Source organism: Zalophus californianus, chromosome 3 (genome assembly GCF_009762305.2).
Source record: "Zalophus californianus isolate mZalCal1 chromosome 3, mZalCal1.pri.v2, whole genome shotgun sequence".
NCBI lineage: Eukaryota > Metazoa > Chordata > Mammalia > Carnivora > Otariidae > Zalophus > Zalophus californianus.
Window position 1 is genome coordinate 36,800,322 of NC_045597.1, and position 25,141 is coordinate 36,825,462.

At 34.3% G+C, this 25,141-nt stretch overlaps 1 protein-coding gene across 2 annotated transcripts in view; it reads left to right on the forward strand.

Moving 5' to 3' along the window:
- Positions 1-25,141, forward strand: part of KLHL1 (kelch like family member 1) — a 382,161-nt gene that overhangs the window by 279,363 nt on the left and 77,657 nt on the right. For both annotated transcript variants that reach the window (XM_027590019.2, XM_027590020.2), the window contains exon 7: positions 10,251-10,475. In XM_027590019.2, coding sequence (XP_027445820.1) covers positions 10,251-10,475 — 225 coding nt within the window. The remainder of the gene's footprint in view (positions 1-10,250; positions 10,476-25,141) is intronic.

Below are 25,141 nucleotides of genomic sequence, written 5' to 3' on the forward strand. Positions count from 1 at the left end.
CTAAGCAAAGAGAGAGCCTAAAAGCAGCATAGACCAGAAAGGAACACAGAAAATATACAGTCACAGTCACCTTACAGCAATACAATGGCACTAAATTCATATCTCTCAATAGTTACCCTGAAAGTAAATGGGATAAATGCCCCAATCAAAAGACATAGGCTATCAGATTGGATTAAAAACAAGACCCATCGATATGCTGTCTCCAAGAGACTCATTTTAGACCCCAAGACACCCCCAGATTGAAAGTGAGGAGATGGTACACCATTTACCATGCTAATGGACACCAAAGGAAAGCTGGGGTGGCAATCCTTATATCAGACAAATAATATTTTAAAACAAAGACTGTAAAAAGAGATGAGGAAGGACACTATATCCTACTTAAAGGGTCTATCCAAAAAGAAGATCTAACAATTGTAAATATCTATTCCCATAACATGGGAGCAGCCAGTTATATAAGGCAATTAATAACAAAAGCAAAGAAACACATTGACAACAATACAATAATAGTGGGGGACTTTAACACCCCCATCACTGAAATGGACAGATCATCTAAGCAAAAGATCAACAAGGAAATAAAGACCTTAAATGACACACTGGACCAAATGGGCTTCACAGACATATTCAGAACATTCCATCCCAAAGCAATGGAATACACATTCTCCTCTATTGCCCATGGAACTTTCTAAGGAATAGATCACATCCTAGGTCACAAATCAGGTCTCAACCAGTACCAAAAGATTGGGATTATTCCCTGCATACTTTTGGTCCACAATGCTTTGAAACTAGAACTCAGTCATAAGAGGAAAGTCAGAAAGAACTCAAATACATGAAGGCTAAAGAGCATCTTATGAAAGAATGAATGGGTCAACCAGGAAATTCAAGAAGAATTTAAAAAATCATGGAAACAAATGATAATGAAAACACAACTGTTCAGAATCTTTGGGATGCAGCAAAGGCCGTTCTAAGAGGAAAGTATGTAGCAATACAAGCCTTTCTCAAGAAATAAGAAAGGTCTCAAATATACAACGTAACCCTACACCTAAAGGAGCTGGAGTAAAAACAGCAAATAAAGCCTAAACCCAGCAGGAGAAGAGAAATAATAAAGATCAGAGCAGATATCAATGAAATAGAAACCAAAAAAACAGTAAAACAGGTCTACGAAACTAGGAGCTGGTTCTTTGAAAGAATTCACAAGATTGATAAACCCCTGGCCAGACTTATAAAAAAAAAAAAAAGAGAAATGACCCAAATCAACAAAGTCATGAATGAAAGAGGAGAGATCACAACCAACACCAAAGAAATACAAACAATTATAAGAACATATTATGAGCAACTCTATGCCAGCAAATTACATAAATTGGAAGAAATGGATGGATCCCTAGAGATGTATCAACTACCAAAACTGAACCAGGAAGAAATAGAAAACCTGAACAGACCTATAACCACTAAGGAAATTGAAGCAGTCCTCAAAAATCTCCCAACAAACAAGAGCCCGGGGCCAGATGGCCTCCCAGGGGAATTCTACCAAACTTTTATTAATTTTTTTGAATGATTGATTGATTGATTGATTGATTGATTGGAGACAGAGAATGAGATAGAGAGAGAGAACATGAGAGGGGGGAGGGTCAGAGGGAGAAGCAGACTCCCTGCTGAACAGAGAGCCCGATGCGGGACTTGATCCCGGGACTCCAGGATCATGACCTGAGCCGAAGGCAGTCGCTCAACCAACTGAGCCACTCAGGCGCCCTCTACCAAACTTTTAAAGAATAATACCTATTCTTCTGAAACTGTTCCAAGAATAGAAATGGAAGGAAAACTTCCAAATTTGTTTTATGAGGCCACCATTACCTTGATCCCCAAACCAGACAAAGACCCCACCAAAAAGGAGAATTACAGGCCAATATCCGTGATGAACATGGATGCAACAATTCTCACCAAAATACTAGCCAGTAGGATCCAACAGTACATTAAAAGGATTATTCACCAAGACCAAGTGGGATTTATCCGTGGGCTGCAAGGTTGGTTCAACATCCGCAAATCAATCAACGTGATACAATACATTAATATAAGAAAGAACAAGAACCATATGATCTTCTCAATAGATGCAGAAAAAGCATTTGACAAAGTACAGCATCCTTTCTTGATCAAAACTCTTCAGAGTATAGTGATAAAGGGTACATACCTCAATATCATAAAAGCCATCTATGAAAAACCAACAGCAAATATCATTCTCAATGGGGAAAAACTAAGAGCTTTCCCCCTAAGGTCAGGAACGCAGCAGGGATGTCCACTCTCACCACTGCTATTCAACATAATATTAGAGGTCCTAGCCACAGCAATCAGATAGCAAAAAGAAATCAAAGGGATCCAAATTGGCAAAGAATCAGTCAAACTCTCACTCTTTGCACATGATATGATACTTTATGTGGAAAACCCAAAAGACTCCACCCCAAAACTGCTAGAGTTCATACAGGAATTCAGTAAAGTAGCAGGATATAAAATCAATGCACAGAAATCAGTGGCATTCCTATACACCAAAAACAAGACAGAAGAGAGAGAAATTAAGGAGTCAATCCCATTTACAATTGCACCCCAAACCATAAGATACCTCAGAATAAATCAACCAAAGAGGCAAAGGATCTGTACTCAAAAAACTATAATTACTCATGAAAGAAATTGAGGAAGACACAAAGAAATGGAAAAACGTTCCATGCTCATAGATTGGAAGAAAAAATATTGTGAAGAGGTCAATGCTACCTAGAGCAATCTACACATTCAATGCAATCCCCATCAAAATACCATCCACTTTTTTCAAGGAAATGGAACAAATAATCCTAAAATATATATCGAACCAGAAAAGACCCCCAATAGCCAGACGAATGTTGAAAAAGAAAAGCAAAACTGGTGGCATCACAATTCTGGACTTCCAGCTCTATTACAAAGCTGTCATCATCAAAACAGTATGGTACTGGCACAAAAACAGACACATAGATCAATGGAACAGAATAGAGAGCCCAGAAATGGACCCTCAACTCTATTGTCAACTAATCTTCAACAAGCACAAAAGAATGTCCAATGGAGAAGACAGTCTCTTCAACAAATAGTGTTGGGAAAATTGGACAGCCACATGCAGAAGAATGAAACTGGAACATTTCCTTACACCACACACAAAAATTGATTCCAAATGGTTGAAAGACCTAAATGTGAGACAGGAGTCCATCAAAACCTAAAGGAGAACACAGGCAGCAACGTCTTCAACCTCACCCGCAGCAACTTCTTCCTAGAAACATCGCCAAAGGCTAAGGGAAGCAAGGGCAAAAATGAACTATTGGTATTTCATCAAGATAAAAAGCTTTTGCACAGCAAAAGAAACAGTCAACAAAACCAAAAGACAACCGACAGAATGGGAGAAAATATTTGCAAATGATATATCAGATAAAGGGCTAGTATCCAAAATCTATAAAGAACTTATCAAACTCAACACCCAAGGAACAAATAATCCAATCAAGAAATGGGCAGAAGACATGAACAGACATTTTTCCAAAGAAGACATCCAAATGGCCAAGAGACACATGAAAAAGTGCACAACATTGCTCGGCCATAGGAAATCCAAATCAAAACCTCAATGAGATATCACCTCATACCAGTCTAAATGGCTAAAATGAACAAATCAGGAAATGACAGATGTTGGCGGGGATGTGGAGAAAGGGAACCCTCCTACACTGTTGGTGGGAATGCAAGCTGGTGCAAGTACTCTGGAAAACAGTATGGAGGTCCCTCAAAAATTTGAAAATAGAGCTACCCTATGATCCAGCAATTGCACTACTGGGTATTTACCCCAAAGGTACAAATGTAGGATTCCAAAGGGGTACATGCACCCCGATGTTTATAGTAGCAATGTCCACAATAGCCAAACTGTGGAAAGAGCCAAGATGTCCATCGACCGATGAATGGATAAAGAAGCTGTGGTATATGTTTATACAATGGAATATTATGCAGCCATCAAAAGGAATGAGATCTTGCCATTTGCAATGACGTGGATGGAACTGGAGGGTGTTATGCTGAGTGAAATAAGTCAATCAGAGAAAAATGTGTATCATATGACCTCACTGATATGAGGAATTCTTATTCTCAGATAACAAACTGAGTTTTGCTTCAGTGGGGTGGAATGGGAGGGATGGGGTGGTTGGGTGATAGACATTGGGGAGTGTATGTGCTATGGTGAGTGCTGTGAATTGTGCAAGACTGTTGAATCACAGATCTGTACCTCTGAAACAATGCAATATATGTTAAGAAAAAAAAAGAAGATAGCAGGAGGGGAAGAATGAAGGGGAGAAAATCGGAGGGGGAGATGAACTATGAGAGAAGACGGACTCTGAAAAACAAATGCCATTCTTTATAATGCTATTTTCTTTAAAGCTTGAAGTCTTGTATTTGAAGTATCCTTAAAAAAAATCTTTGCTTTTAAATTTTTCTAATACGCTTCTCCATATTTACTGCTTCCTTAAAGAGAATACATCTAAAATAATTTAACTTTTCCTTAATGATTTGATGGCATCAAGATCACCATCAGTGTTGGTGCCAAAGTCTTTAGGCATTGTAAAATGTGTTTTTTGTTTAATAGCTATGAATGAGTATTCTATTTCAATAAAACACATATTTTTAACCTGATTACTCCCTCACTGTCAGCTATTGCTGCTTTCAATTACTCCAGATCACTCTCTTTGCTGGTTTATAAAAAGTCTTGTGAGTCAGGTAACTGAGCTTACTAATATGGTATTAAAATTGTAGTACAAAGTTTTGTGAGAAGACCTGAGGGCCTTTCTGTTGAGTTGAATAAAGGAGCTTTATCTTCTTTCTAGGAGCTTTTCTGTGACATTATTTTGTCAGTTCAGAAAACTATTATCATTTTATTCTGTGCTGTGTTCAAGATATTTGAATTATAGATATTGGAGTAATTCCTGCTCTTGGTCATGCCAAAGTGGAATGTACAAATATTAATTCCTGTTGTTCCCAATTTAATCACATATGGCTATATAATGAACAACTCTAAAGAGCCCCAGATAATCTCTTGAGCACTTTTTCTCAGTTTGATATTTTGAGACAGGAGCCTGCTGTTTGTTTTGTCATGAGGAAAATAGTTTTGTATTTGCATTGTATCTAATGCAATGTTATGTTTATTCAACTTGGAAAACAAATACTTGATAAATTTTTAAAATGCAAATTAAAACAAATTATACTTTATTGCTGCAGTGACAAATTACCACAAACAGTGGTTTAAAACAACTGTCATCTCTTAGCTCATAGTTCTGTAGGTCAGAAGTCAGGGTGGCATGTCTAGATTCTCTGCTCAAGACCTCAAAAGGCTGAAATCAAAGTGTTGGCTAGATTGTGCTCTCATCCGGAGCTGGAGGCCATCTTCCAAGCTCATTCAGACTGCTGACAGAATCTGCTCACTGTGGTAGAACCAAGGGACTGACTGCTTCCTTGTTGGCTGTCAGGTGAGGAACACTCTTGGCTCCTAGAGGTCACCTGTATTCCTTCTCATGTGGCCCCTTCCATCTTCAAACCAGCAGGTCGAGTCCTGCTCATGCTTCAAATTTCTCTGACTTCCCCTTCTGCAACTAGCCAGAGAAATCTCTCCATTTTCAGGGGTTCCTGTGATCAGGTTATCTTCCTATATTAAGGTGAACTGTGACAGACAGCATTACAATCCAATGGAGTGATTTCTTATCACATTCACAGGTTCTGAGAAATAGGTCATTAAATCTCAGGAAGGGGCATTTATGAAACGCTGCCTACCACATGTATTAAGTGGAATGAACCTGTTCTATAACCAAGATAAGGTGCTAAAGAGATGTGTTTATCAGAGTGGGTTCTAGAGCCAGGTTAATATTGTGGATCCACTAGTTATTATCTCAGAGACACTGAGCAAGTTACTAAAGCTTTTGTGGGTTCATCTTCTTTTCAATAAACTTGGCATAATAATAATACCTATGTCATCAGTTTTTAATAAAAAGTATACTAATACATGTAAATCTCTTACAGCATAGGAAGTACTCACTAAATATTATCTATTAATATTAATATCTTATTTTTAAGTCTACTCCAAACCCTTTACTCAATATTTATTTAACAACCATATTTCAATAAAACATGATAATATGTTAAGTAATCCTCAATAATATATGTGTTATGTTTTCCCTTGATGTTATGACTACTTTTTACAGAAAATGATATTTTAGGAGTTATTTCAAATAAAGCAACATCAAAACTTTATATTATCTTAAATGCCAGGCACCTTGTCCTTACCAGTACATAGTCTATGATTTTATTTCACATTATTCTATATGCCAAGAATGAGATTTATCTTTGAATTACATAACTCCATTTAGTTAGGAAATTTTACAAATTGCTTTAGATTCTATTGAGTTATACTACACATTTTATAAATAATATTGTTACTATACAAAGTTATAGCTCATAGAATAGCAAAATTCTCTACGAGAGATAATGCAACCTCAAAATGCTTTAATATAGTAGTCTAGAGTTTAAAATACAAAGCAATAGGGATCTAACCAGTCCTAATAGACCTCCATAGCCAGATGTGCTCATTATACCTGTTTTAATGGGCCTAAACATTATTTTAAATTGGTTGCTTAGATTTATGGTTTGGAATCTCAGAGTGGATGCTGTCCAGTTTATCAAAGTTGTCAGGACTCTATTGTGTCTGCAGTCATGCATTTTAAAGTCATGCAGGCAGCTGAGATAACTAGTGAAGTTTCATGAACAGAATAAATCCAAAGTTAACTATATGCTAAAATAAATTTTTCTTTTTAATCTCTTTCAAACTTATGATTTATCCCAAGAGTCCACTCTTACTCATATTCAGTTTTTAATTTATGTAACAACAAATATTGCTTTTACTGTAAGGAGAAACCTAGGGTAACATTTCTCAGAGAGAATGGCTTTGTTCTTCCTTTGACTCAGGCAACCACTAAGGGAATATATATGCTCTAATAAGCAAAGAAAACAAACAGTATTCATAAACAAATTGATAAATTACAAAAAAAAGTAGTAATAATAGAATAGAGAAGTTTATACAGATAGCTAATGAAGTATACTGGTGAGAAATTTTCTTTCTTTTTTTTAAAGACTTGTTTATTTATTAAAGTTAAAATTACTGTTTATTTAGAAGCAAAAGGAAAGGGAGAGTCCTAAGCATACTCCACGCTGAGTGCAGAATCCCATGTGGGGCTCCATCTCACGGACCCCGAGATCATGACCTGAGCCGAAACCAAGAGTCAGATGCTTCACCGACTGCACCACCCAGGCGCCCCAAGAAAATTTCTTAAAGAACATTATTATTAATAGCTTTCTTTAGAAAAAGAGGAAGCATGTTATTAGCTTTGTGATCATTAAAAATGAGATAAAACATTCATATTGCATGCTGACTGAATAAAAAAATAACCAATTAGATTGACTATAAGTAAGCTTTACAAATCAATAAATCTTTCTTTGTTTTGTATTACTAAGCTTTCTATAACTATGCAAAGTTAAACAGTGGAGTGAAAATAGGCCTTGTCTACATTCTAATCCCCAGAATCTATGAACATGCTAGCTCATAGAGCTAACTATGAGTGTGTGTGTGTGTGTGTGTGTGTGTGTGTGTGTGTGTGTGTGTGTGTGTGAGGGTGTGTGTTAAGGTTGTGAAGGGAATTAAGGTTGCTAATTAGCTGACTTTAAGCTGACTATTCTACATTAAATAGGAATATTCTACATTCACTCAGATTATATATGGGTGAGCCCAGTGTAATCATAAGAATCAATGTCAGAGATGCAATGTTGCTGGCTTTGAAGATTGGAAAAAAAGTCATAAAGCATATGGATGACCTGTGGAAAACGGTAAAGGCAAGAAATTCACTTCTTCCTTAAAGTCCCTGTCAACCTTGATTTTAGCACAGGAAGACATATTCTGAACTTCTGACCTCTAGAGCTGTAAGATAATAAATGTGTATTTTTTTAAGTTACTAAGTTTGAGGTAATTTTTCATAGCAACCATAGGAAATTAAAAGAGTCTAATTTGAAAAATGAAGACAAGGATGTACTCCATTTCTGATATAACAACTTTAGGATAAAATTAGTAGGTTACTTTTGAAGACTCAGAGGGAAAATGCTATAAAAGTAAAATATCCTGCCATATGTTGGGATTCAAGTTATATCTAGCTTGTTTGGATAAGACTTTGAAACTCAGATCAAATATTCACTTTCCCCTTTGAATAACAACACTTTTGGCTGCTCAGAAGCCATTAATTTCACACATTTCCAACTATTTCCTTTTAGAAGGATGACTGGACCTCAAATACTTTGCAAGGATTTTGACCAAGGTTTGGGACATTATGAAAAGTACACTTGTACACATACTTCCTTGTCTATATATACCTGTAAAATATGGGTCTCATGGAATTGGGTTCATTAGGATTAAGTTACACTATTTCTTCTACTATCATTTGTCAAGGATTAGTCATAAGAGAGAGGTACTTCCATATAACATAATTCTTAATTAGGCATTCATGGAATCCCAATGTTACCAAGCTTTGAGAATTCAGATGACCTTGAAATTATTCCACAAATTAGTTCGCCTTGGAATTTTGATGTGTTCATCATTCAATAAAACATTAAATATAAAATATAGAAAATATACTTAAGCATAAAATAAGCACACTGGTTTAAATACTTTTTTCTTATGTTACTAAGGAGTATAAATAACTTTTATGAACATTACAATTTATTTTTATTCCTTTAGTTATTTAGTTATATGGAAATTAGCTCATATTTTTAATAACATAAAAAAGATTTAATGCATCTAACCTAGTGTCTATATTATTACTTCTTTGCTACCTTTGAATAAAAATGGAGCATCATTGTATCATTTTTACTTCAATTAGCGAAACTTCTCCTACCAAGTTATTCATATTTGTTTAGTTCAGTGCTGGTCACTTTCTAAATAGTAAATGAGTCCCCCTGATGAATGCTTTCCCTACTTTGCAAACTTTTATTATGTTACAAGTAAAATACATCTTTAGTGAGTAAGTGAAAGTACACAAGAATGTTGACTCCCTTTTTAGGGATATCTAATCATTGAAGATAAAACATTGGTGATTGTGAGTCTCACAGTGTTAAGACCAAACACTGAAAAGCAAGATTAGTGTTTATTAGCTATATCATGTCATATACACATTTGTGAACTTGTTCAAGGCAGACATTTTTAATTGAAATGTATAAATGAATCTATGAAAATATATCTAATCAGCAATTTAACTTATTTATTCTTTCAATTTCTATACTGCTATCAGATTTATTGCATTTCTCAAATTTATGTATAAAAAGCTTTTAGGAAAGATAAGCTATTTTATTTAGAGATTATAACATGATTGATAAAGCATAGAAATTCATTTTATGTCTCTAAATTCTATTAAGCTATTCCCCAGATGCAAAAAAGAAGGTTTAAAAAAGCATAGATGACATTTATTTACATAACTTCAAATTGACTTTTAAATTGTTTTGTTATTTTGGGGCACCTGGGTGGCTGTCAGTTAAACATCTGCCTTCGGCTCAGCTCATGATCTCGGGGTCCTGGGATTGGCTCAGGTCATGATCTCGGCATCCTGGGATTGAGCCACACATTGGGATTCCTTGCTCAGTAGGGAGTCTGCTTCTTGCCCCTCCCCCTGCTTGTGTGTGCGCTCTCTCTCAAATAAATAAAATCTTTAAAAATAAAGTAAAATAAAATGTTTTGTTATCTTAAGGCATAAATAAAATCTAAAAAGAAACATGGTAAGGAATTTATTAAATTCTTTTATCTTCATTTTCAGAATTATACAGGAATTATATAGAAATTATACTAGGATTTTTTTTTTTTTTATGGCAAACAGTGATAGAAAGAAGTAAAATCTATGGACAGAACTGTGATATGACCAACAATGATTCCATTGAATCAATAGTTTAGCATGAGACCATTATGTAATTCAAACAAGTTACAGATGTGTATCTATTTTGATCATTAGTGTCTGCCAAGAAGATAAAATAATGTAGTTAAATTACTACTCCCTTAGGCTTTCTGCCACATTTTCTTTAAGAAAAATAAATGTGACAAGAATGTTTTCACATCTTAATTTGTACATTGCCTTGGGCAGGTTATATGTTGGATTAGTAGTAAGTGGTTACTATTTGATTTTATGTTTTATCAGGAGCTACAACCATAGAGAAATATGACCTCAGAACAAATTTGTGGATCCAGGCAGGGATGATGAACGGCAGGAGATTGCAGTTTGGTGTGGCTGTTATTGATGACAAACTCTTTGTAATTGGAGGTCGAGATGGCTTAAAGACATTGAACACTGTTGAATGTTACAATCCCAAAACCAAGACTTGGACTGTTTTACCACCAATGTCAACACATAGACATGGTCTAGGTAAGATCTCTTATTTTATTGATATTGTTTTTAGAACATTTATTGATAGTGAAAATGTATGTTAAAATATAGTATTATTGTCATCAATTATCATTAACTTTAGGTAAATTACAGGCTTATTTGGAGCATTTTTAAGTTCTTAACATTTTCCTGTGTTGATCAATGTGCATTAAACTGTTGAGAAAGATGTTAAAGATACCAAATAAGTAAGTCTCAAACTATCCTAAAGTTTTCACTATCTGACATTCATACACCATGTAAAGTTCAATATGAAAAAAAAAAAAAAAAAGTAGAACTATCACAGAGAGGCCAGAGAAATGCAGCCCAGAGGAAGAAATGGCTAATGTGCATTGAGAAAAATTTAAAATTGAGGTGGCTCACTTCCACATTGCTGGATAGACAAGCCTAACTATTCTTTTGCACGTAAGTAATCCCACCTTGAAAACTTTATGGGGGAAGGTTTAGAGAAAAAGTAACATCTCACTTGGCATCAGGGACAAAATATAGGATTCAACTGATTTCTACTATGGAGTAACCTGGAGATGGGGAGAAATATATTGGGATTCAGAAGATCTGGGTGTGAGTCTTGAAACTACCATATTGACATGATTTGAGGTCAGCACTTAAACTATGAGCCCTCAGTCTCTTGATTTGCCACCAATTCAAAGTTATTAAGTAGATAAAAGTCTAATGATGATAATGAATATGAAATCACTATGTAAACTGTAAAGTTCTATACAAATATTTGAAAAAGAGGAAGGTAATAATGGCTAACAGTTTCTGAATTTGTATTTTGTATCATGGGGATTATAAAGGGAAGTGCAAATTACTTTTTTTGAAGACGTGAAATATGTCAGTAGTCAACTGTCTTTCATATTTAGAATATACACATTAGAAAGGTATCCAGGTTTAATTGCAAATCCACTGATATAGACATTCATAGGCAAGCAAAATTGTAGATCATTTAGAAAACATGTATTAGTGTTTTGAGGTCTTCAGCACTGCATTTCCCATTCTTGTCTACTCTACCATCAATCTAAAAAAATAAATAATAAATAAGTAAGTAAAATAGCTCTGAATTAAAGCAACTTACCTTTCTGATCTTCTGGTTTACCTTCCTTTTCTTCACATGAGTCATTATTAAATTAAAGAATAGTAATAAGTGTGTGAGAACTTTTCAAGTTCTAAAATTCTGTGCTCTAAATTAAAACCATATAATTTATTTAAATCACATGGAACTCAATTATAATATGGAAAACCTGAACAGCATATGATTCTTCCCAGCTAATATTTATGAGTATAAAAGATTTCTTATATGATTTTTTTCAAATATATTGGAGGATTTTTGCTTTTATATCCATGTGAAAGCTGTATGTGTTGTTTTTATTATCTAGCTATCTAACTACCTATTTCTGTTGGAGTGAAATACAGAGAATAAGCACTCTGGATTGGAATTTTTGGAATTTAATGTCTTCTCCCTTTTTGTTTTAGACAATTCAATTCTTTTCTATCAAGGTATGCTGAGGTTCAATTATGTAGGTTATTTGCATGCCAAGAGAACATACTTCAAAATATTTCACCAAGGATACATTTTACATGGTGTTAATTTCAAGTGCACAAGGTGATGGTTTGCCTCGAAATACTATCACACAGGTTCTGGTCTTTTCAGGATCAAGGTTGGGCAAAATGGTAACCTTGGATATTGTTTTTTAGTTTTTCATATTTGCTAAAGAGTTTATTGTAAAGGTCCATGTGGAAGTAAGGCTGCATAGCGAATTATATGAGCTAGTAAGTATCACAGATACCTGACATGTAGTACAGCATTTCTCACAAGTTTTAGTGACCCAAAAGCAAGAGTAGTCAGTATTTTCATGCCTCGGCCTCTCTTGTTTTTGTTTTTTGTTCTGCTTCACTTCTGTTTTCAAGTGGATCACCTCTCCTCCATATCTCATGCCACTGGTTTCCTCCCTGTTTTACTTCCAAGTGATTATTGCTTCCTGTCAGTTTTTTAAAAAATTCTCTACTACAATACAGCTCAAGATCTGACCTTGTTGAGTTAGTAGATAGGCATCATGTCTGGACAGAATTCTCATCTCAATGTGCCTCATAGATTGCTAGCAATGCCCAGTACACAGAAAACTACCTCCAATTTGGTTGTCAATCCAAAGTCCACTCAGCTGAAGCCAGATTGATAGCATCACAAGACACAAGTGTGTTCTCTGAGGAAGCTGAGTGTTTCCTTTATGATCAATCACATTCCTTATCATCAGCTGAATCTCAGGAAGTTCATTATTCTGTGTCATACTCAACTGCAATAAATCTCCTTGGCCTAAGATTCTTGTTTCTTCAATATTACACATCAATCTTTGATTTACTTTCTTTCTTCCAAGGACTACCATTACATTGATGTTGATATTTCTTATTTAATCCATCATATCTTTCAAGTTTAATGTTATGTTTCCCTTTGTCCCTTCCTGATGGCTAATTTTACTATTTAGTGCTACAAATTATTCTTAATCTGTGTGCATTGTGGTATTTCTCCATTGTATTGATGTCTTGATCTTAATTAATTTTGGTTTTTACATACTCGTTATTCCTGTTTGGTAATTCACTATAATTCCTTTCTTCTCCATGTATTAAAACCCTTCCTTATCTCTGTGAGGCTATTTATTATGCCTATTTCAAATTCCTATCTGCCTCTTTAATTCTTTTTTATTTATATGTCAGCATCTTCCTTCTCTCAGCTTTCTCTCCTCTTACTCTTCTCTTTCTCCTGTTAGTTGTTCTTTTTCTACTCCTTCTGTTTCCCCACTTCCTTATCTTCCTCTTCTTCTTCTTCCTCATATCTATTTTTTTCTTTCTCCTTATCTTCTAATTCTATTTAACAGTAGTTGTAATCACTGAAATATGTAATTTTTAAATCTATTTTTCCACTGTAATTTTCAAGTCATATGTATATATCAGATACTTTGGCTAATTGAATGGAAGTTAAGGCATATGCCATTCTCTGTGTCTTCCCACATTTTTCAGGAGTGGTTGGGGAAATTATGCCAGGTGTAGAGCCCTGACTCTGCAAGCTGACTGCTCAACCTATCTGCTGTTATTCCTAACACAAAACACCACGGGACACATCTATTACTTTCATTTGCACACAAATGTCCTTGAGGCTTCCTTCATCTATGATGTCCTAACTACAGGATTGGGAGCTTGGATAGGAAGAGAAAATTCTGAACCAGCAAGAGCTGTTAACAGTTCCTCCTCTAAGCTGGGCTCTGATGACATCCTGACATCATCCAGCCAATTACAGCAAGCTCTTCATGGGTGTTGCTCTTTCACTGCCAAGCAGTGTATAAGATGCAGTAGCTCTTCTTTTGGCCACACCAAAAGAGCACAGATCAAATTTTCCTCCAAGATATTCCCCCAGGGTAGTACCATGAACTTTTGTCTCACTAGTAAGCCACAAGTGACTTCTGTTTCTCTATTTTTTACAGTCCTGATATCTGTTTTTCAAAAACACACCATGACTCTCACTTTCATGCAATCCTAAGGAATGGGTCTGAGTGTAAATCAACAGCCTTCTCTGCTAGTTTTTTATTTGTTCAGAAATTAGAATTTCCCATTTTATTTGCTATTTAGTTAATCAGTACCTATTCTGTGTTACACAGTGAAATTACAAATTTGACTATGTAATCCCATATTATACTTTCAAGTGACTAGAAGTTACAGGTTAGAGTAAAATTTAAAAAATAAGTAAAATAAAAATTCAAGATATTTTTGACCTATATAACTTTTTCCTCCCTTGATTTGTGTAGGAAAAACAAAAACTTGCATTATTTTTTGAGAAAGTCACATGAGTTCTTTGGTTGCTAATGATATGACCAAAAATGCTTCATAGCTATCAAAAAATGAAGAAAGCTCCTTCTGCTGAATAAAACAGCATAGAAAAAATTAGATGCATATTAAGTCTGGATGTCAAGGGAGCAATGCATATGCCTAGAGAATTAAACTAATTAAGATCATGGTTCTTTCAATATGCTGAGTTTTTATTTTGACATTTATGTCTTTGAAGCACATAATTCTAGATATCATGCTTTTTTCCCCACCACATTTCATATTATATAAAACTGAATAAGACATTACTAGAATACAGTGTTTGCAATTATGTCTTTTTAGGAGAAATTGATAAAGAGTAAGAGCTATGGTTTACTTAATGGATTTTCTATATGCTAGGCACCATATTGTATATTAAACACATGGTAGGAGTTGCTTTAGTGTTTTTGTTTTTACTTTATTTAGTTGTCCATTGAGGTAAAATTCACATACCATAAAGTTAGGTTTTATTTTATTTTTCTTTAAAGATTTTATTTATTTATTTGAGAGAGAGAGAGAGGAAGAGGGAGCAAGAGCAGGGGGAGGGGCAGGGGGAGAAGCAGGCTCCCCTGTGAACAGGGAGCCAGACATGGGACTTGATCCCAGACCACTGGGATCATGACCTGAGGCAAAGGCAGATGCTTAACTGAGTGAGCCACCCAGGTACCCCTAAAGTTAAGTTTTAAAGTATAGAATTGAGTGCTTTTGAGTATATTCACAGTTGTGCAGCTATCACCCCTATCAATTCCAAATATTTGTATTATTGTAAAAAGAAACTCTCCACCCAATTGCACTTGTTCTTCATTGCCCCATCCTCCTAGCCTTGACCAATATTAATTTACTTTCTGTCTCTATGGATTTGCCTATTCTGGGCATTTCATATAAATAGAATCATACAATTTGTGGCCTTTTGTTTATGGCTTCTTTTACATCGATTGCATGTTTCAAGGTTCATCTTTGTAGCATGTATCAGTTCTTCATTCCTTTTATGGCTGAATAATATTCCATTGTTAGAATTTGCTACATACATCATGTTTATACGTCACAAACAGGAGAACATTTGGATTGTTTCCACTTTTTGACTATTATGCATAAAATAAAACTGCTGTGAACATTCATGTATGGATTTTTTCTGTACTATATGTTTTCAGTTCTCTTACATACAGGAGTGGAATTGTTGAGTCATATAGCAACTCTATATTTTACTTTTAGAGGAACTTCCATTTGGTTTTCAGAATGGTTGCACCATTTTCTATCCCCTCAGTAATGTATGAAGGTGCAAATTTCTCCACATCCTTGCCAGCACTTATTATCCTTTCCTTTTATATTGTAATTATTCTAGCATATATGGAGTGGTATCTCATTGTGGTTTTATATGCATTTCTCCAGTGAATAATTTTGAGAATCTTTATGTGCTTATTGCCATTTATTTCTTTGGAGAAATCTCTATTCAAGTATTCTGTCCATTTTTTGTTTGGATTAGTTTTTTTATTGTTGAATTTAATCATTCTTTATCTATTCTGAATATGTCTTCTGTCGGGTATAGGATTTTCAGTTATTTTCTCTCAACCTATGCATTCTATTCTAACTGCCTTAATAGTGTCCTTTGAAGCACAAAAATTACACCTGGTGAAGTCCAACTTAATTTTTTCTTTTATTTCTAATGCTTTTGGTGACATATCCAAGAAAATACTGTCTAATCTATGGTCATGAAAATAAATGCCAATGTTTTCTTTTAGAAGTATTGCATTTTTAGCACTAAAATGTAAGAATATGATTCATTTTTAGTTTTTGTATATGATGTATAGAAGCAGTTCAACTTCATTCTTTTGCATGTTGTCCCAGCACCATTTGTTAAAAACAAAATAAAACACAAACTTTCTTTCCCATTGAATTGTCTTTTTTAAATTTAATTTTACATTTATTTATGTTTTTAAATCAAGTAAAATTAACATATAGTGTTATATCAGTTTCAAGTGTACAATATAGTGATTCAACAATTCTATACATTACTCAGTGCTCATCATGATAAGTATACTCTTAATCCCCTTCATCTATTTCCCCCATCCCCTCACCCATCTCCCCTCTGGCAACAACCGGTTTGTTCTCTCTATATAAGAGTCTGTTTTTTTGTTTGTCTCTTTTTTTCCTTATTCATTTGTTTCATCTTTTAAATTCCACCAATGAATGAAATAATATGGTATTTGTCTAAAGGAAGCCATCAACAAAACAAAACAAAAAGACAACCAACTAAATGGAGGAAGATATTTGCGAATGATATATCCAATAAGGGGTTAATACCCAAAATATATAAAGAACTCATACAACTCAACACGAAATCCAAAATAATCTAATTAAAAAATGGGCAGAAGACATGAACAGACATGTCTCCAAAGAAGACATACAGAGGGTCAACAGACACAGAAAAAGATGCTCAGTATCACTCATCATCAGGGAAATGCAAACCAAACCACAATGAAATATCACCTCACACCTGTCAGAATGGCTAAAATCAACCACACAAGAAACAACAGGTGTTGGCCAGGATGTGGAGAAAAAGGAACACTCATGCACTGTTGGTGGGAATGAAAACTGGTAGAGCCACTCTGAAAAACAGTATGGAGGTTCCACAAATAATTAAAAATAGAATTACCATATGACCCATTGAATTGTCTTGGTACCCTTGTCAAAAATCAATCGACCTTAAATGTGAGGGTTTATTTATGGAATCTCAAATCTATTCCATTGATTTCTATTTCTGTCCATATGCCAGTGCCACACTGTCTTTATTGCTGTCATTTTCTAGTGATTGAAATTTTGAAAGTGGGTAGTGTGGACTTCTGACTTTGTTGTTCTTTTTCAAGATATTTTTGGCTATTTGGATTCTCTTGCAGTTCCATATAAATTTTAGAATCAGTTTCTCAGATAAGGGATTCAGATATTGATTGCATTAAATCTGTAGATCAGTTTGTAAGTACTGCCACCTTAACAATAGTAAGTCTTCCAATCAATGGACATTAGATATCATTCTGTTTATTTAAGTCTACTTGTACTTCTTTTGCTAAATTTATTACTAAATAGTTTATTATTTTTGATGTTATTATAAGTGCAATTGTTTCCCTATGTTCACTTTTAGATATTTCATTACTAATATATAGAAACACAATTTATATTTTCATATTGAATATGTATCTTGAAACCTTGCTGAACATTTTTATTAGATTAGTAGTATTCTTATGAACTTCTTAAGATTATATATATGTAATATATAGTATGTATATATGTATTATACATGTAATAATATAATAATATATATATAATCATGTTATTTGCAAAGAGAAATGTTTTTACTTACTTTTTAAAATTCATATGGTCTTTCTCTTTTTTGTCTATTGGCCCATAGATGGAACTTCCAGCACAATATTGATAAGAAATAGTAAGAGGGGACAAGGTCTCAGTCATTCACCATTAAACATGATATTATCCATTATTTGTATGTGTGTGTGGATGCTCTTTATGAGGTTAAGAAAAGTCCCTTATATTCCTAGTTGGTTGAATGTTTTATCATAAAAGATACTGGGTTTTGTCAAATGCTTTTCCTGTATCTATTAGAATGACCATGTGATTTTTTCCCTTTATTCTAATAGTACAGTGTATTACATTGATTGATTTTCAGATGTTAATCACCTTTTTTTTTTTCCCCAGAAAAATCTCACTTGGTCATGGTCTATAATCCTTTTCATATGTTGCTGTATTTAGTTCACTAGTGTTTAGTGTTTTTCATCTATATTCATAAAGAGTATTAGTCTGTAATTTTCTTGTGATATGGCTGTCTGGCTTGAGTATCAAGCTAATACTAGCTTCATAAAATGAGTTGGGAAATGTTCATGTATCTTCTATTTTGTGGAATAGTTTGTGAATGATTAATGTTAATTCTTTAAACATTTAGTGGAATTCATCAGTAAAACCAAGTTTTTGAATTACTTATCAATCCCTTTACTCTTAATGATCAGTTCAGATTTTCTATTTCTTCTTGGGTCAGTCTAGGAATTTTTCCATCTCATTACATTACCTAAACTGTTGACATACAATTCTTTCTAGTATTCTCTTATAATCCATTTTGTTTCTGTAAGGGAGGAAGTAATGTTCCCTATTTTATTTCTGATTTTAGTAATTTGATACTTGGCTCTTTTTCTTGTTCAATCTACTTAAAGATTTGTCAATTGTGTTGATATTTTCAAAGAACCAACTGCAATTTTTGTGGTTTTCTTTATTGTTCTACTATTCTCTATTTTATTTGTTTTCATTCTATTTTTTGTTTATATTCCCTTCTTTCTGTTTGCATCTGGTTTGCTCTTCTTTTTTTATTTCTTAATGTTGAAAGTAGGTTATTGATTTAAGATCCTTCTTAATTTTTTACAGCTATACATTTCCATGCTTTAGGTGTACTCCGTAAGTTTTGGTGTTTTGCTTCTTTGTTTTCATTCCTCTCAAGTGTATTCTTATTAATTTTTTAAATTTTCTTTGACCTATTGATTATTTAGAAGTGTGTTTAATTTCTACATATTTATTATTATTGTGATAAAAATTACATGTTTATACATTATACATTCATCAACCCAGTTCTAAAATTATTGCTTTGTGTAGTTGTCTTTTAAATAAGACAGGAGAAAATAAAGTTGTAAACAAAAAATTTATTTATGCTTTCTAAAAATACCTTATTAGTACTCTTTCTTCTTTCATGTGGATCTGTGGTACTGTCTAAAAATGTCACATTTTGGCCCGAAGGACTCCTTTTAATATTTCCTGTAGGGCAGGTCTGCTGGCAACAAATTCCCTCAATTTGCTTATTTTTTAACCTGGATTTATGATATAATTTCTCCTTTATTTTTGAAGACTATATAAATTCTTAACTGTATTTTTCTTTTAGGATTTTGAATATGCCATCCCACTATCTTCTAGCCTCCTTGGCATCTGATGAGGATAGTCTTGTTAATCTTAATGAGAATCCCCTGTATAAGTTGCTACTCTTTTGCAATTTTCAAGATTCTGTCTTTGGTGTTTGACCATTTGTGATGTGCCAGGTGTGCATGTCTTTCAGCTTATCCTACTGGTGGTCTCTTATGCTCAGCAATTTGTCTCACAGCTTAGGTGAGTTCCTAACAAGACAGAGTTGTAAACTGCCTATTAAAGTGTTAAAGGAATATGTCCAACATGCACACTGAACCCCAACAAAGGCAAGTTTTCCTCCTCCTCCCCCATAAGGAGGAGACTTTGACAGAGGTGCCCAAAGAAGACCTTCTCCTAAGGCCTGAGACAAATAGCCTGGGAATAAAGGTGCCTGGGCTAAGAATGCAAATATGTGAAGGTGTGACCAGTCAAAGGTGTCTACCATTCCTGCTGTTGTCACTATGTAGGAATTGTTTTTACATGGGTACAATAAACAGAAATGGATTGATCAATGAGCAAAAGGAGTCTATTGAAACATAATGTTTGTCTTAGAAAACTAATTGAAGGTCAAGTGCATGTTCAGGGCTGTGCACATGCTCAGGTAAAATCTAGAACCTGCTAAAACCAAGGGAAACTTGTTAATCAATCCAAGACCAAAATTACATCCTTGTGAAAGTCTGGTGATGATAAAGATGTTTCCATGAAAGACACTGGATGCCCCAGCTGGCATCTGCTTCTATCTATTCTAGATCTGTGAAGTAGCTGAGTCACATTACTCATGAAACTAGATGTTACCGCAACCTTTGCCAATGCAAAAACAGAACAAAACAAAAGTCTTACTTTCCTTCTTTGCTTTGTTCATTTTAGTTTTAAAGTTCCCGTTAGGAGCACCTTATTGGCAAAGCTTAGTTTATAGGTACAGGGTTCAGTTTTTCAGAATCAGGCAAAAGAAGTAACTCCACTAGTTGGCATGGATAGTGGAAGACAAGGCCTGCTTCCTATGAATATTTACATGTGTGAATATTCACAAAATAAAAGGGACTTTCAGATGTTGGGGTAATAAAGGGAAAAAGGCAATGTCTACTATTCATTTGTTAACTGATTAAATACTCACAACCATGATTCTTTTTGACATTTTAAAGACTAAAAAATTGTGCACAAAGTAATCAAATTATTTCTTAATGTCACATTATCTTACAAGAAAGACTTGTGATTTTAGTCTAAACTTGTTTGACTCTGGGCGCCTGGGTGGCTCAGATGGTTAAGCATCTACCTTCGGCTCAGGTCATGATCTCAGGGTCCTGGGATCGAGTCCTGCATCAGGTTCCCTGCTTAGAAGGGGGCCTGCTTCTTCCTCTCCCTCTGCTGCTCCCACTGCTTGTGCTCTTTCTCTTTCTCTGTCAAATAAATAAATAAAATCTTTAAAAATAATTTTAAAAAATAAACTTATTTGACTCCAAAATCATTTTCTTTCTAATACAACGTGATGTTACCAATGTAAGTAAATGGTAATACATATATTCTATTTATTAGTAATAAATATGTAAATATATTCTATTTACTATATTTTCACTTTAGTTTATCAATTACAATTCACCTATCACCTTATCTACACAAGAATATGAATTCCGTGTCTGAATTTTTAACATGACTGATCAATTGTGTTGATCATTCCTGTAGGATGATTTTAAGGAATGATTCAACCAAAATATTTTAGATTTGAAGTACAGATGTATAGATATAGGTTTAGATATAGATACAAACAGGTAAGTAGATAAGTAGGTAGATAAATGATAGATGATGGATGGGTGACGGATAGATGGATGGAGAGATCAATAGATAGATGATAGTAGATAGATGATAGATAGATAGATGATAATGTATGGATATATTCTGTGCTATTTCACTATTCACCTATATTCCTTTGAATTGTGCTAAGATTGGAAAAAGGGAAAATACTGGTACAATTGTTTATTATTTTCTTTTTTTTTTTTTTAAGATTTTTTATTTTATTTATTTGAGAGAGAGAGAATGAGAGATAGAGAGCACGAGAGGGAGGAGGGTCAGAGGGAGAAGCAGACTCCCCGCTGAGCAGGGAGCCCGATGCGGGACTCGATCCCGGGACTCCAGGATCATGACCTGAGCCGAAGGCAGTCGCTTAACCAACTGAGCCACCCAGGCGCCCCTATTATTTTCATATCAGTGATTTTTATGCATTGGAATGATACAGTTTAGAACTAACAAATCAGAAAAAAAAATCTTTGTATTCTAGCACTTCAGGATTACCCACCTTGTAGGGTGGTCTGCCATCCAGTCTTCCTAACAGGAAACTCTTATATGCATGTGGAGGTGTAGGAACTTATTACCTCATTTTTAAGATGTACAAACTATCAAGATTCCTAGGCTAGTTTGGAGATAGGAGAGGGGTAAAGGGGTACATGCAACATTCTCTTTTTTTCCCCCAAAAAAAGCATAAAACATGAACACAAATTCATTTGGTATCCTCTAATAGAAACCATAAGATAGTAACTCTTGAAACAAACAGTTATAAAAAGAGAGAGAGAGAAAAGAAAATATAAGAAGTGTCTCTTTAAATGTAAAATGTTTGCTGAAATTAAGTGTAAATAAAACTTACAGAAAAAAATAAAGTTGATGTTGTCTCTTAAAGTCAACGAGAGAAAATATATTAAGATTATGGGAAAATAGATAAGATAAAAATCAGTAGTAAGAGAGTATAATATTCTACCCCTGGTAGTTTTAAGAGAGTACCAAGAAAGTGGGAGAGAAAAATAAGAAATCGTGTGAGTGTTTCTCTGAGTACAGTACATGGCCTCAAAAATGAGTAGCCCAGAAAGCAACTAGAAAAATGAGAAAGAGCAAGTTCAGTCTGTCTGTATCAAACTTCAGAATATCGAGAATAAAGAGATGATTATAATATCTGCCAAAGAGAAAAATTGAACCTGAGCTAACAAGAATAACCCTGAATGAACAGCAATGAAATAGCAGTGAGATACCGGATTCAACTACAAAGGAAAGATAATCAGACTGGATTCAGGCTTTTCAGTATCAATTTTAGATGCTAGACAATAATGAAAGCATACTTCAAACCTCTGAAGGGCAAAGCTTTCAACTCACTTAAGTCAAGTCAAACTACACTCAGGTATGAAGGGAGGGGGAAAAAAAGCATCTTCAAACATTATTGGTTCTGCTGATCTCAGTAAGGACGTGAACCTCCTTAATTCTCACGTGAACCTCAATTCTCACGTGAACCTCAATTCTCACAGACTTGACATTGGAAAAGGAGTGTCTCAAGAAGAACAAATGTTCTAGTGTTAGGATTTGAAGATCTCCTTTGCTGTTAGGAAAGGTAGGGGATAAATGGTTGTGCGTGCAAAGAATTTTCAGCCTCGTGGAAGAAATAGGCCATGAGATGATCTCTTTGCCAAAAGCAAACACAGGACTGTTTCCCACCTGCCAAGATTTGGGCAATCCTAATGTGTCACTGAATTGCCCTCCTTCTTGTTGCTTAAAAGAATGAAAGGGGGGCAGAAATCGGAGGGGGAGATGAACCATGAGAGATGATGGACTCTAAAAAACAAACTGAGGGTTCTAGAGGGGAGGGGGTGGGGGGATGGGTTAGCCCGGTGATGGGTATTAAAGAGGGCGCGTTCTGCATGGAGCACAGGGTGGAACACTGCATCAAAAACTAATGATGTAATGTACGGTGATTAACATAACATAATAATAAAAAAAAAACATAAAAGAAGTCTGCTTCCACTTCTGCCTTGTTATCCTTGACTGGAGGGAAGTCACTAAAGCAATCTGAGGATGCTCTGCTCGGAACTAAGGGCCAGGTCAGGTGGGAGGATGGAGGGAGCTGCTTATCTGCATCTAGGAACACTCAGCCTGGAGAAGAAGACAAATCAGGTTTCATAAAATGCATGGGGAGAATGCGATGTTAAAATGAAAATATTAAAGAATATTTTCAAAACAAAATTAAGTATTTGAATTAATAAAATTCCTGAATGTATTTATAAAGAAAGAGAACCTAAAGTGGCATTTATTATCAGTTTTTTCCTTGGCTTTTAGAAACTATGCTTATAACAACTAGTAATAAGTGGACTGAAGAAAATATGAGTATAAAAATCCTTGCATTTTTTTGTTATATAACCCATTAGACTAGAAAATGTCATTTTAAGCTGTCAGTTTTCATTGTCTTAAAAGGAACACTTTTTCAGCTAAACCTTCGTTTCTTAAATTATACCAGTATATGTGTGTCCTCTTCATGTCTCTTTTACTTAAAAAATAGTATTTCTCGCAATACCGGAGGGCCTACGTTTCTTTAACATGATTCTCCCTTCAAAGTTTTGCAAATTTTTACAAGGAAAAAAAATTCAAAACTGCCCACTCAGTTTTATGCACCAGATATAAAAAATGATATTGTGAAACAATATATAATGGTTTAGGTTGGGATTGCAAACAAAATATTTATTTTTTGATAATGTATTCTCTTGTATGCATACTCAAACACATATAAACAAATGTATACACAGACTCATAATTTTCAGTACTTATGAATGTCAGATTGATAAAATAGTGAAATTTCTGAACAGGATATGGGACATAAAAACAAGTTTTTGGAGCTGATAACTTTGCCATTTACATTTGAAACTAAGTAAGTAACAGGAAAATCATAATAAAGTCACCTTTCTTATTATTTATGCAGATATGATATCAATACAGACATATGTGTGTAAAATTTCTAATAGTATTTTAGAACTTTTATATCTACTTCTCTAATTTTATCAGTTCCTCTTAGAAATATAGACACACCATTAGTAATCCTAGCAATAAAGGAAGAAAAAAAAGGAAGGAAAGAAGGAAAAGAAAAGAAACATCAGCAAACTAAGATTAGTTCTGCTAATCAGCAGAATATTATTTTATACACTGATTTATAAATTTTAAGTATCCGCAAAATCCTCATTATATATTTAGCCTTCTGGGTCCTGCTACCTATTGAATTCTAAGGTTAGATATTCCCTGGTGTCTTTCCACTGACTTATTTCTTGTTCAAATAAATATTTATTAAAGACTTTTTAGTGCTGAGCAAAAAAGATGAATGAAGGAATATCTACATTCAAGATTTTACACACGAGTTACATAGAGTAGTTACAAATAAAATTTATTTATTCAGCCACAGAGAATGTATGCCTTGTTTGTTGTGTAATAATCTTTTACTTAATCTCTTACTCATTTCCAGAAGTAAGATTTTGTATCACAAAATGTTTCACTGGTCCTCAACATATTCCTCTGTGATTTGTGGATATCACTTCTCTTAGTCAAGAATTATATTTTACCAGTCGATGTGGTATTTTACTAAAAAATACAGAACACTGAATTTTGCAGTGGTGTTAAGGATTTGTGGACTGAGCAGGCAGAATTCTTTTTACTATACTGTGCTTTGATAAAATGGTAAAGGCTCACAGATCTTCTAGAACACTGGCCCTGGAAACTAAGATCTGATTCTGAATACCGACAGTTTCCTCTTTATGAGACAACTTGAGAAATTTAACTGTTTGATCTGAGTCGCAGTATTAATTTTATCTTCCCGAGCAACTGATCAGATTTTATACCCCAAATATCATAAATGATGTCACTAACTAGATTTTCCTTTGTGTGTTAAATGTTATAAAGTCTAGAATTAGATTTGCCATCTAGGAGTAACAAATATGCGTGCTGTTTTTGTAGCAATCTCACATTTGGCTCTATTTATATCTCTTTGCTTATTTTGCTATCTTCTGTAGTATGTAGTTTTAATCAAATATATACATCTCTATTTTATCTAT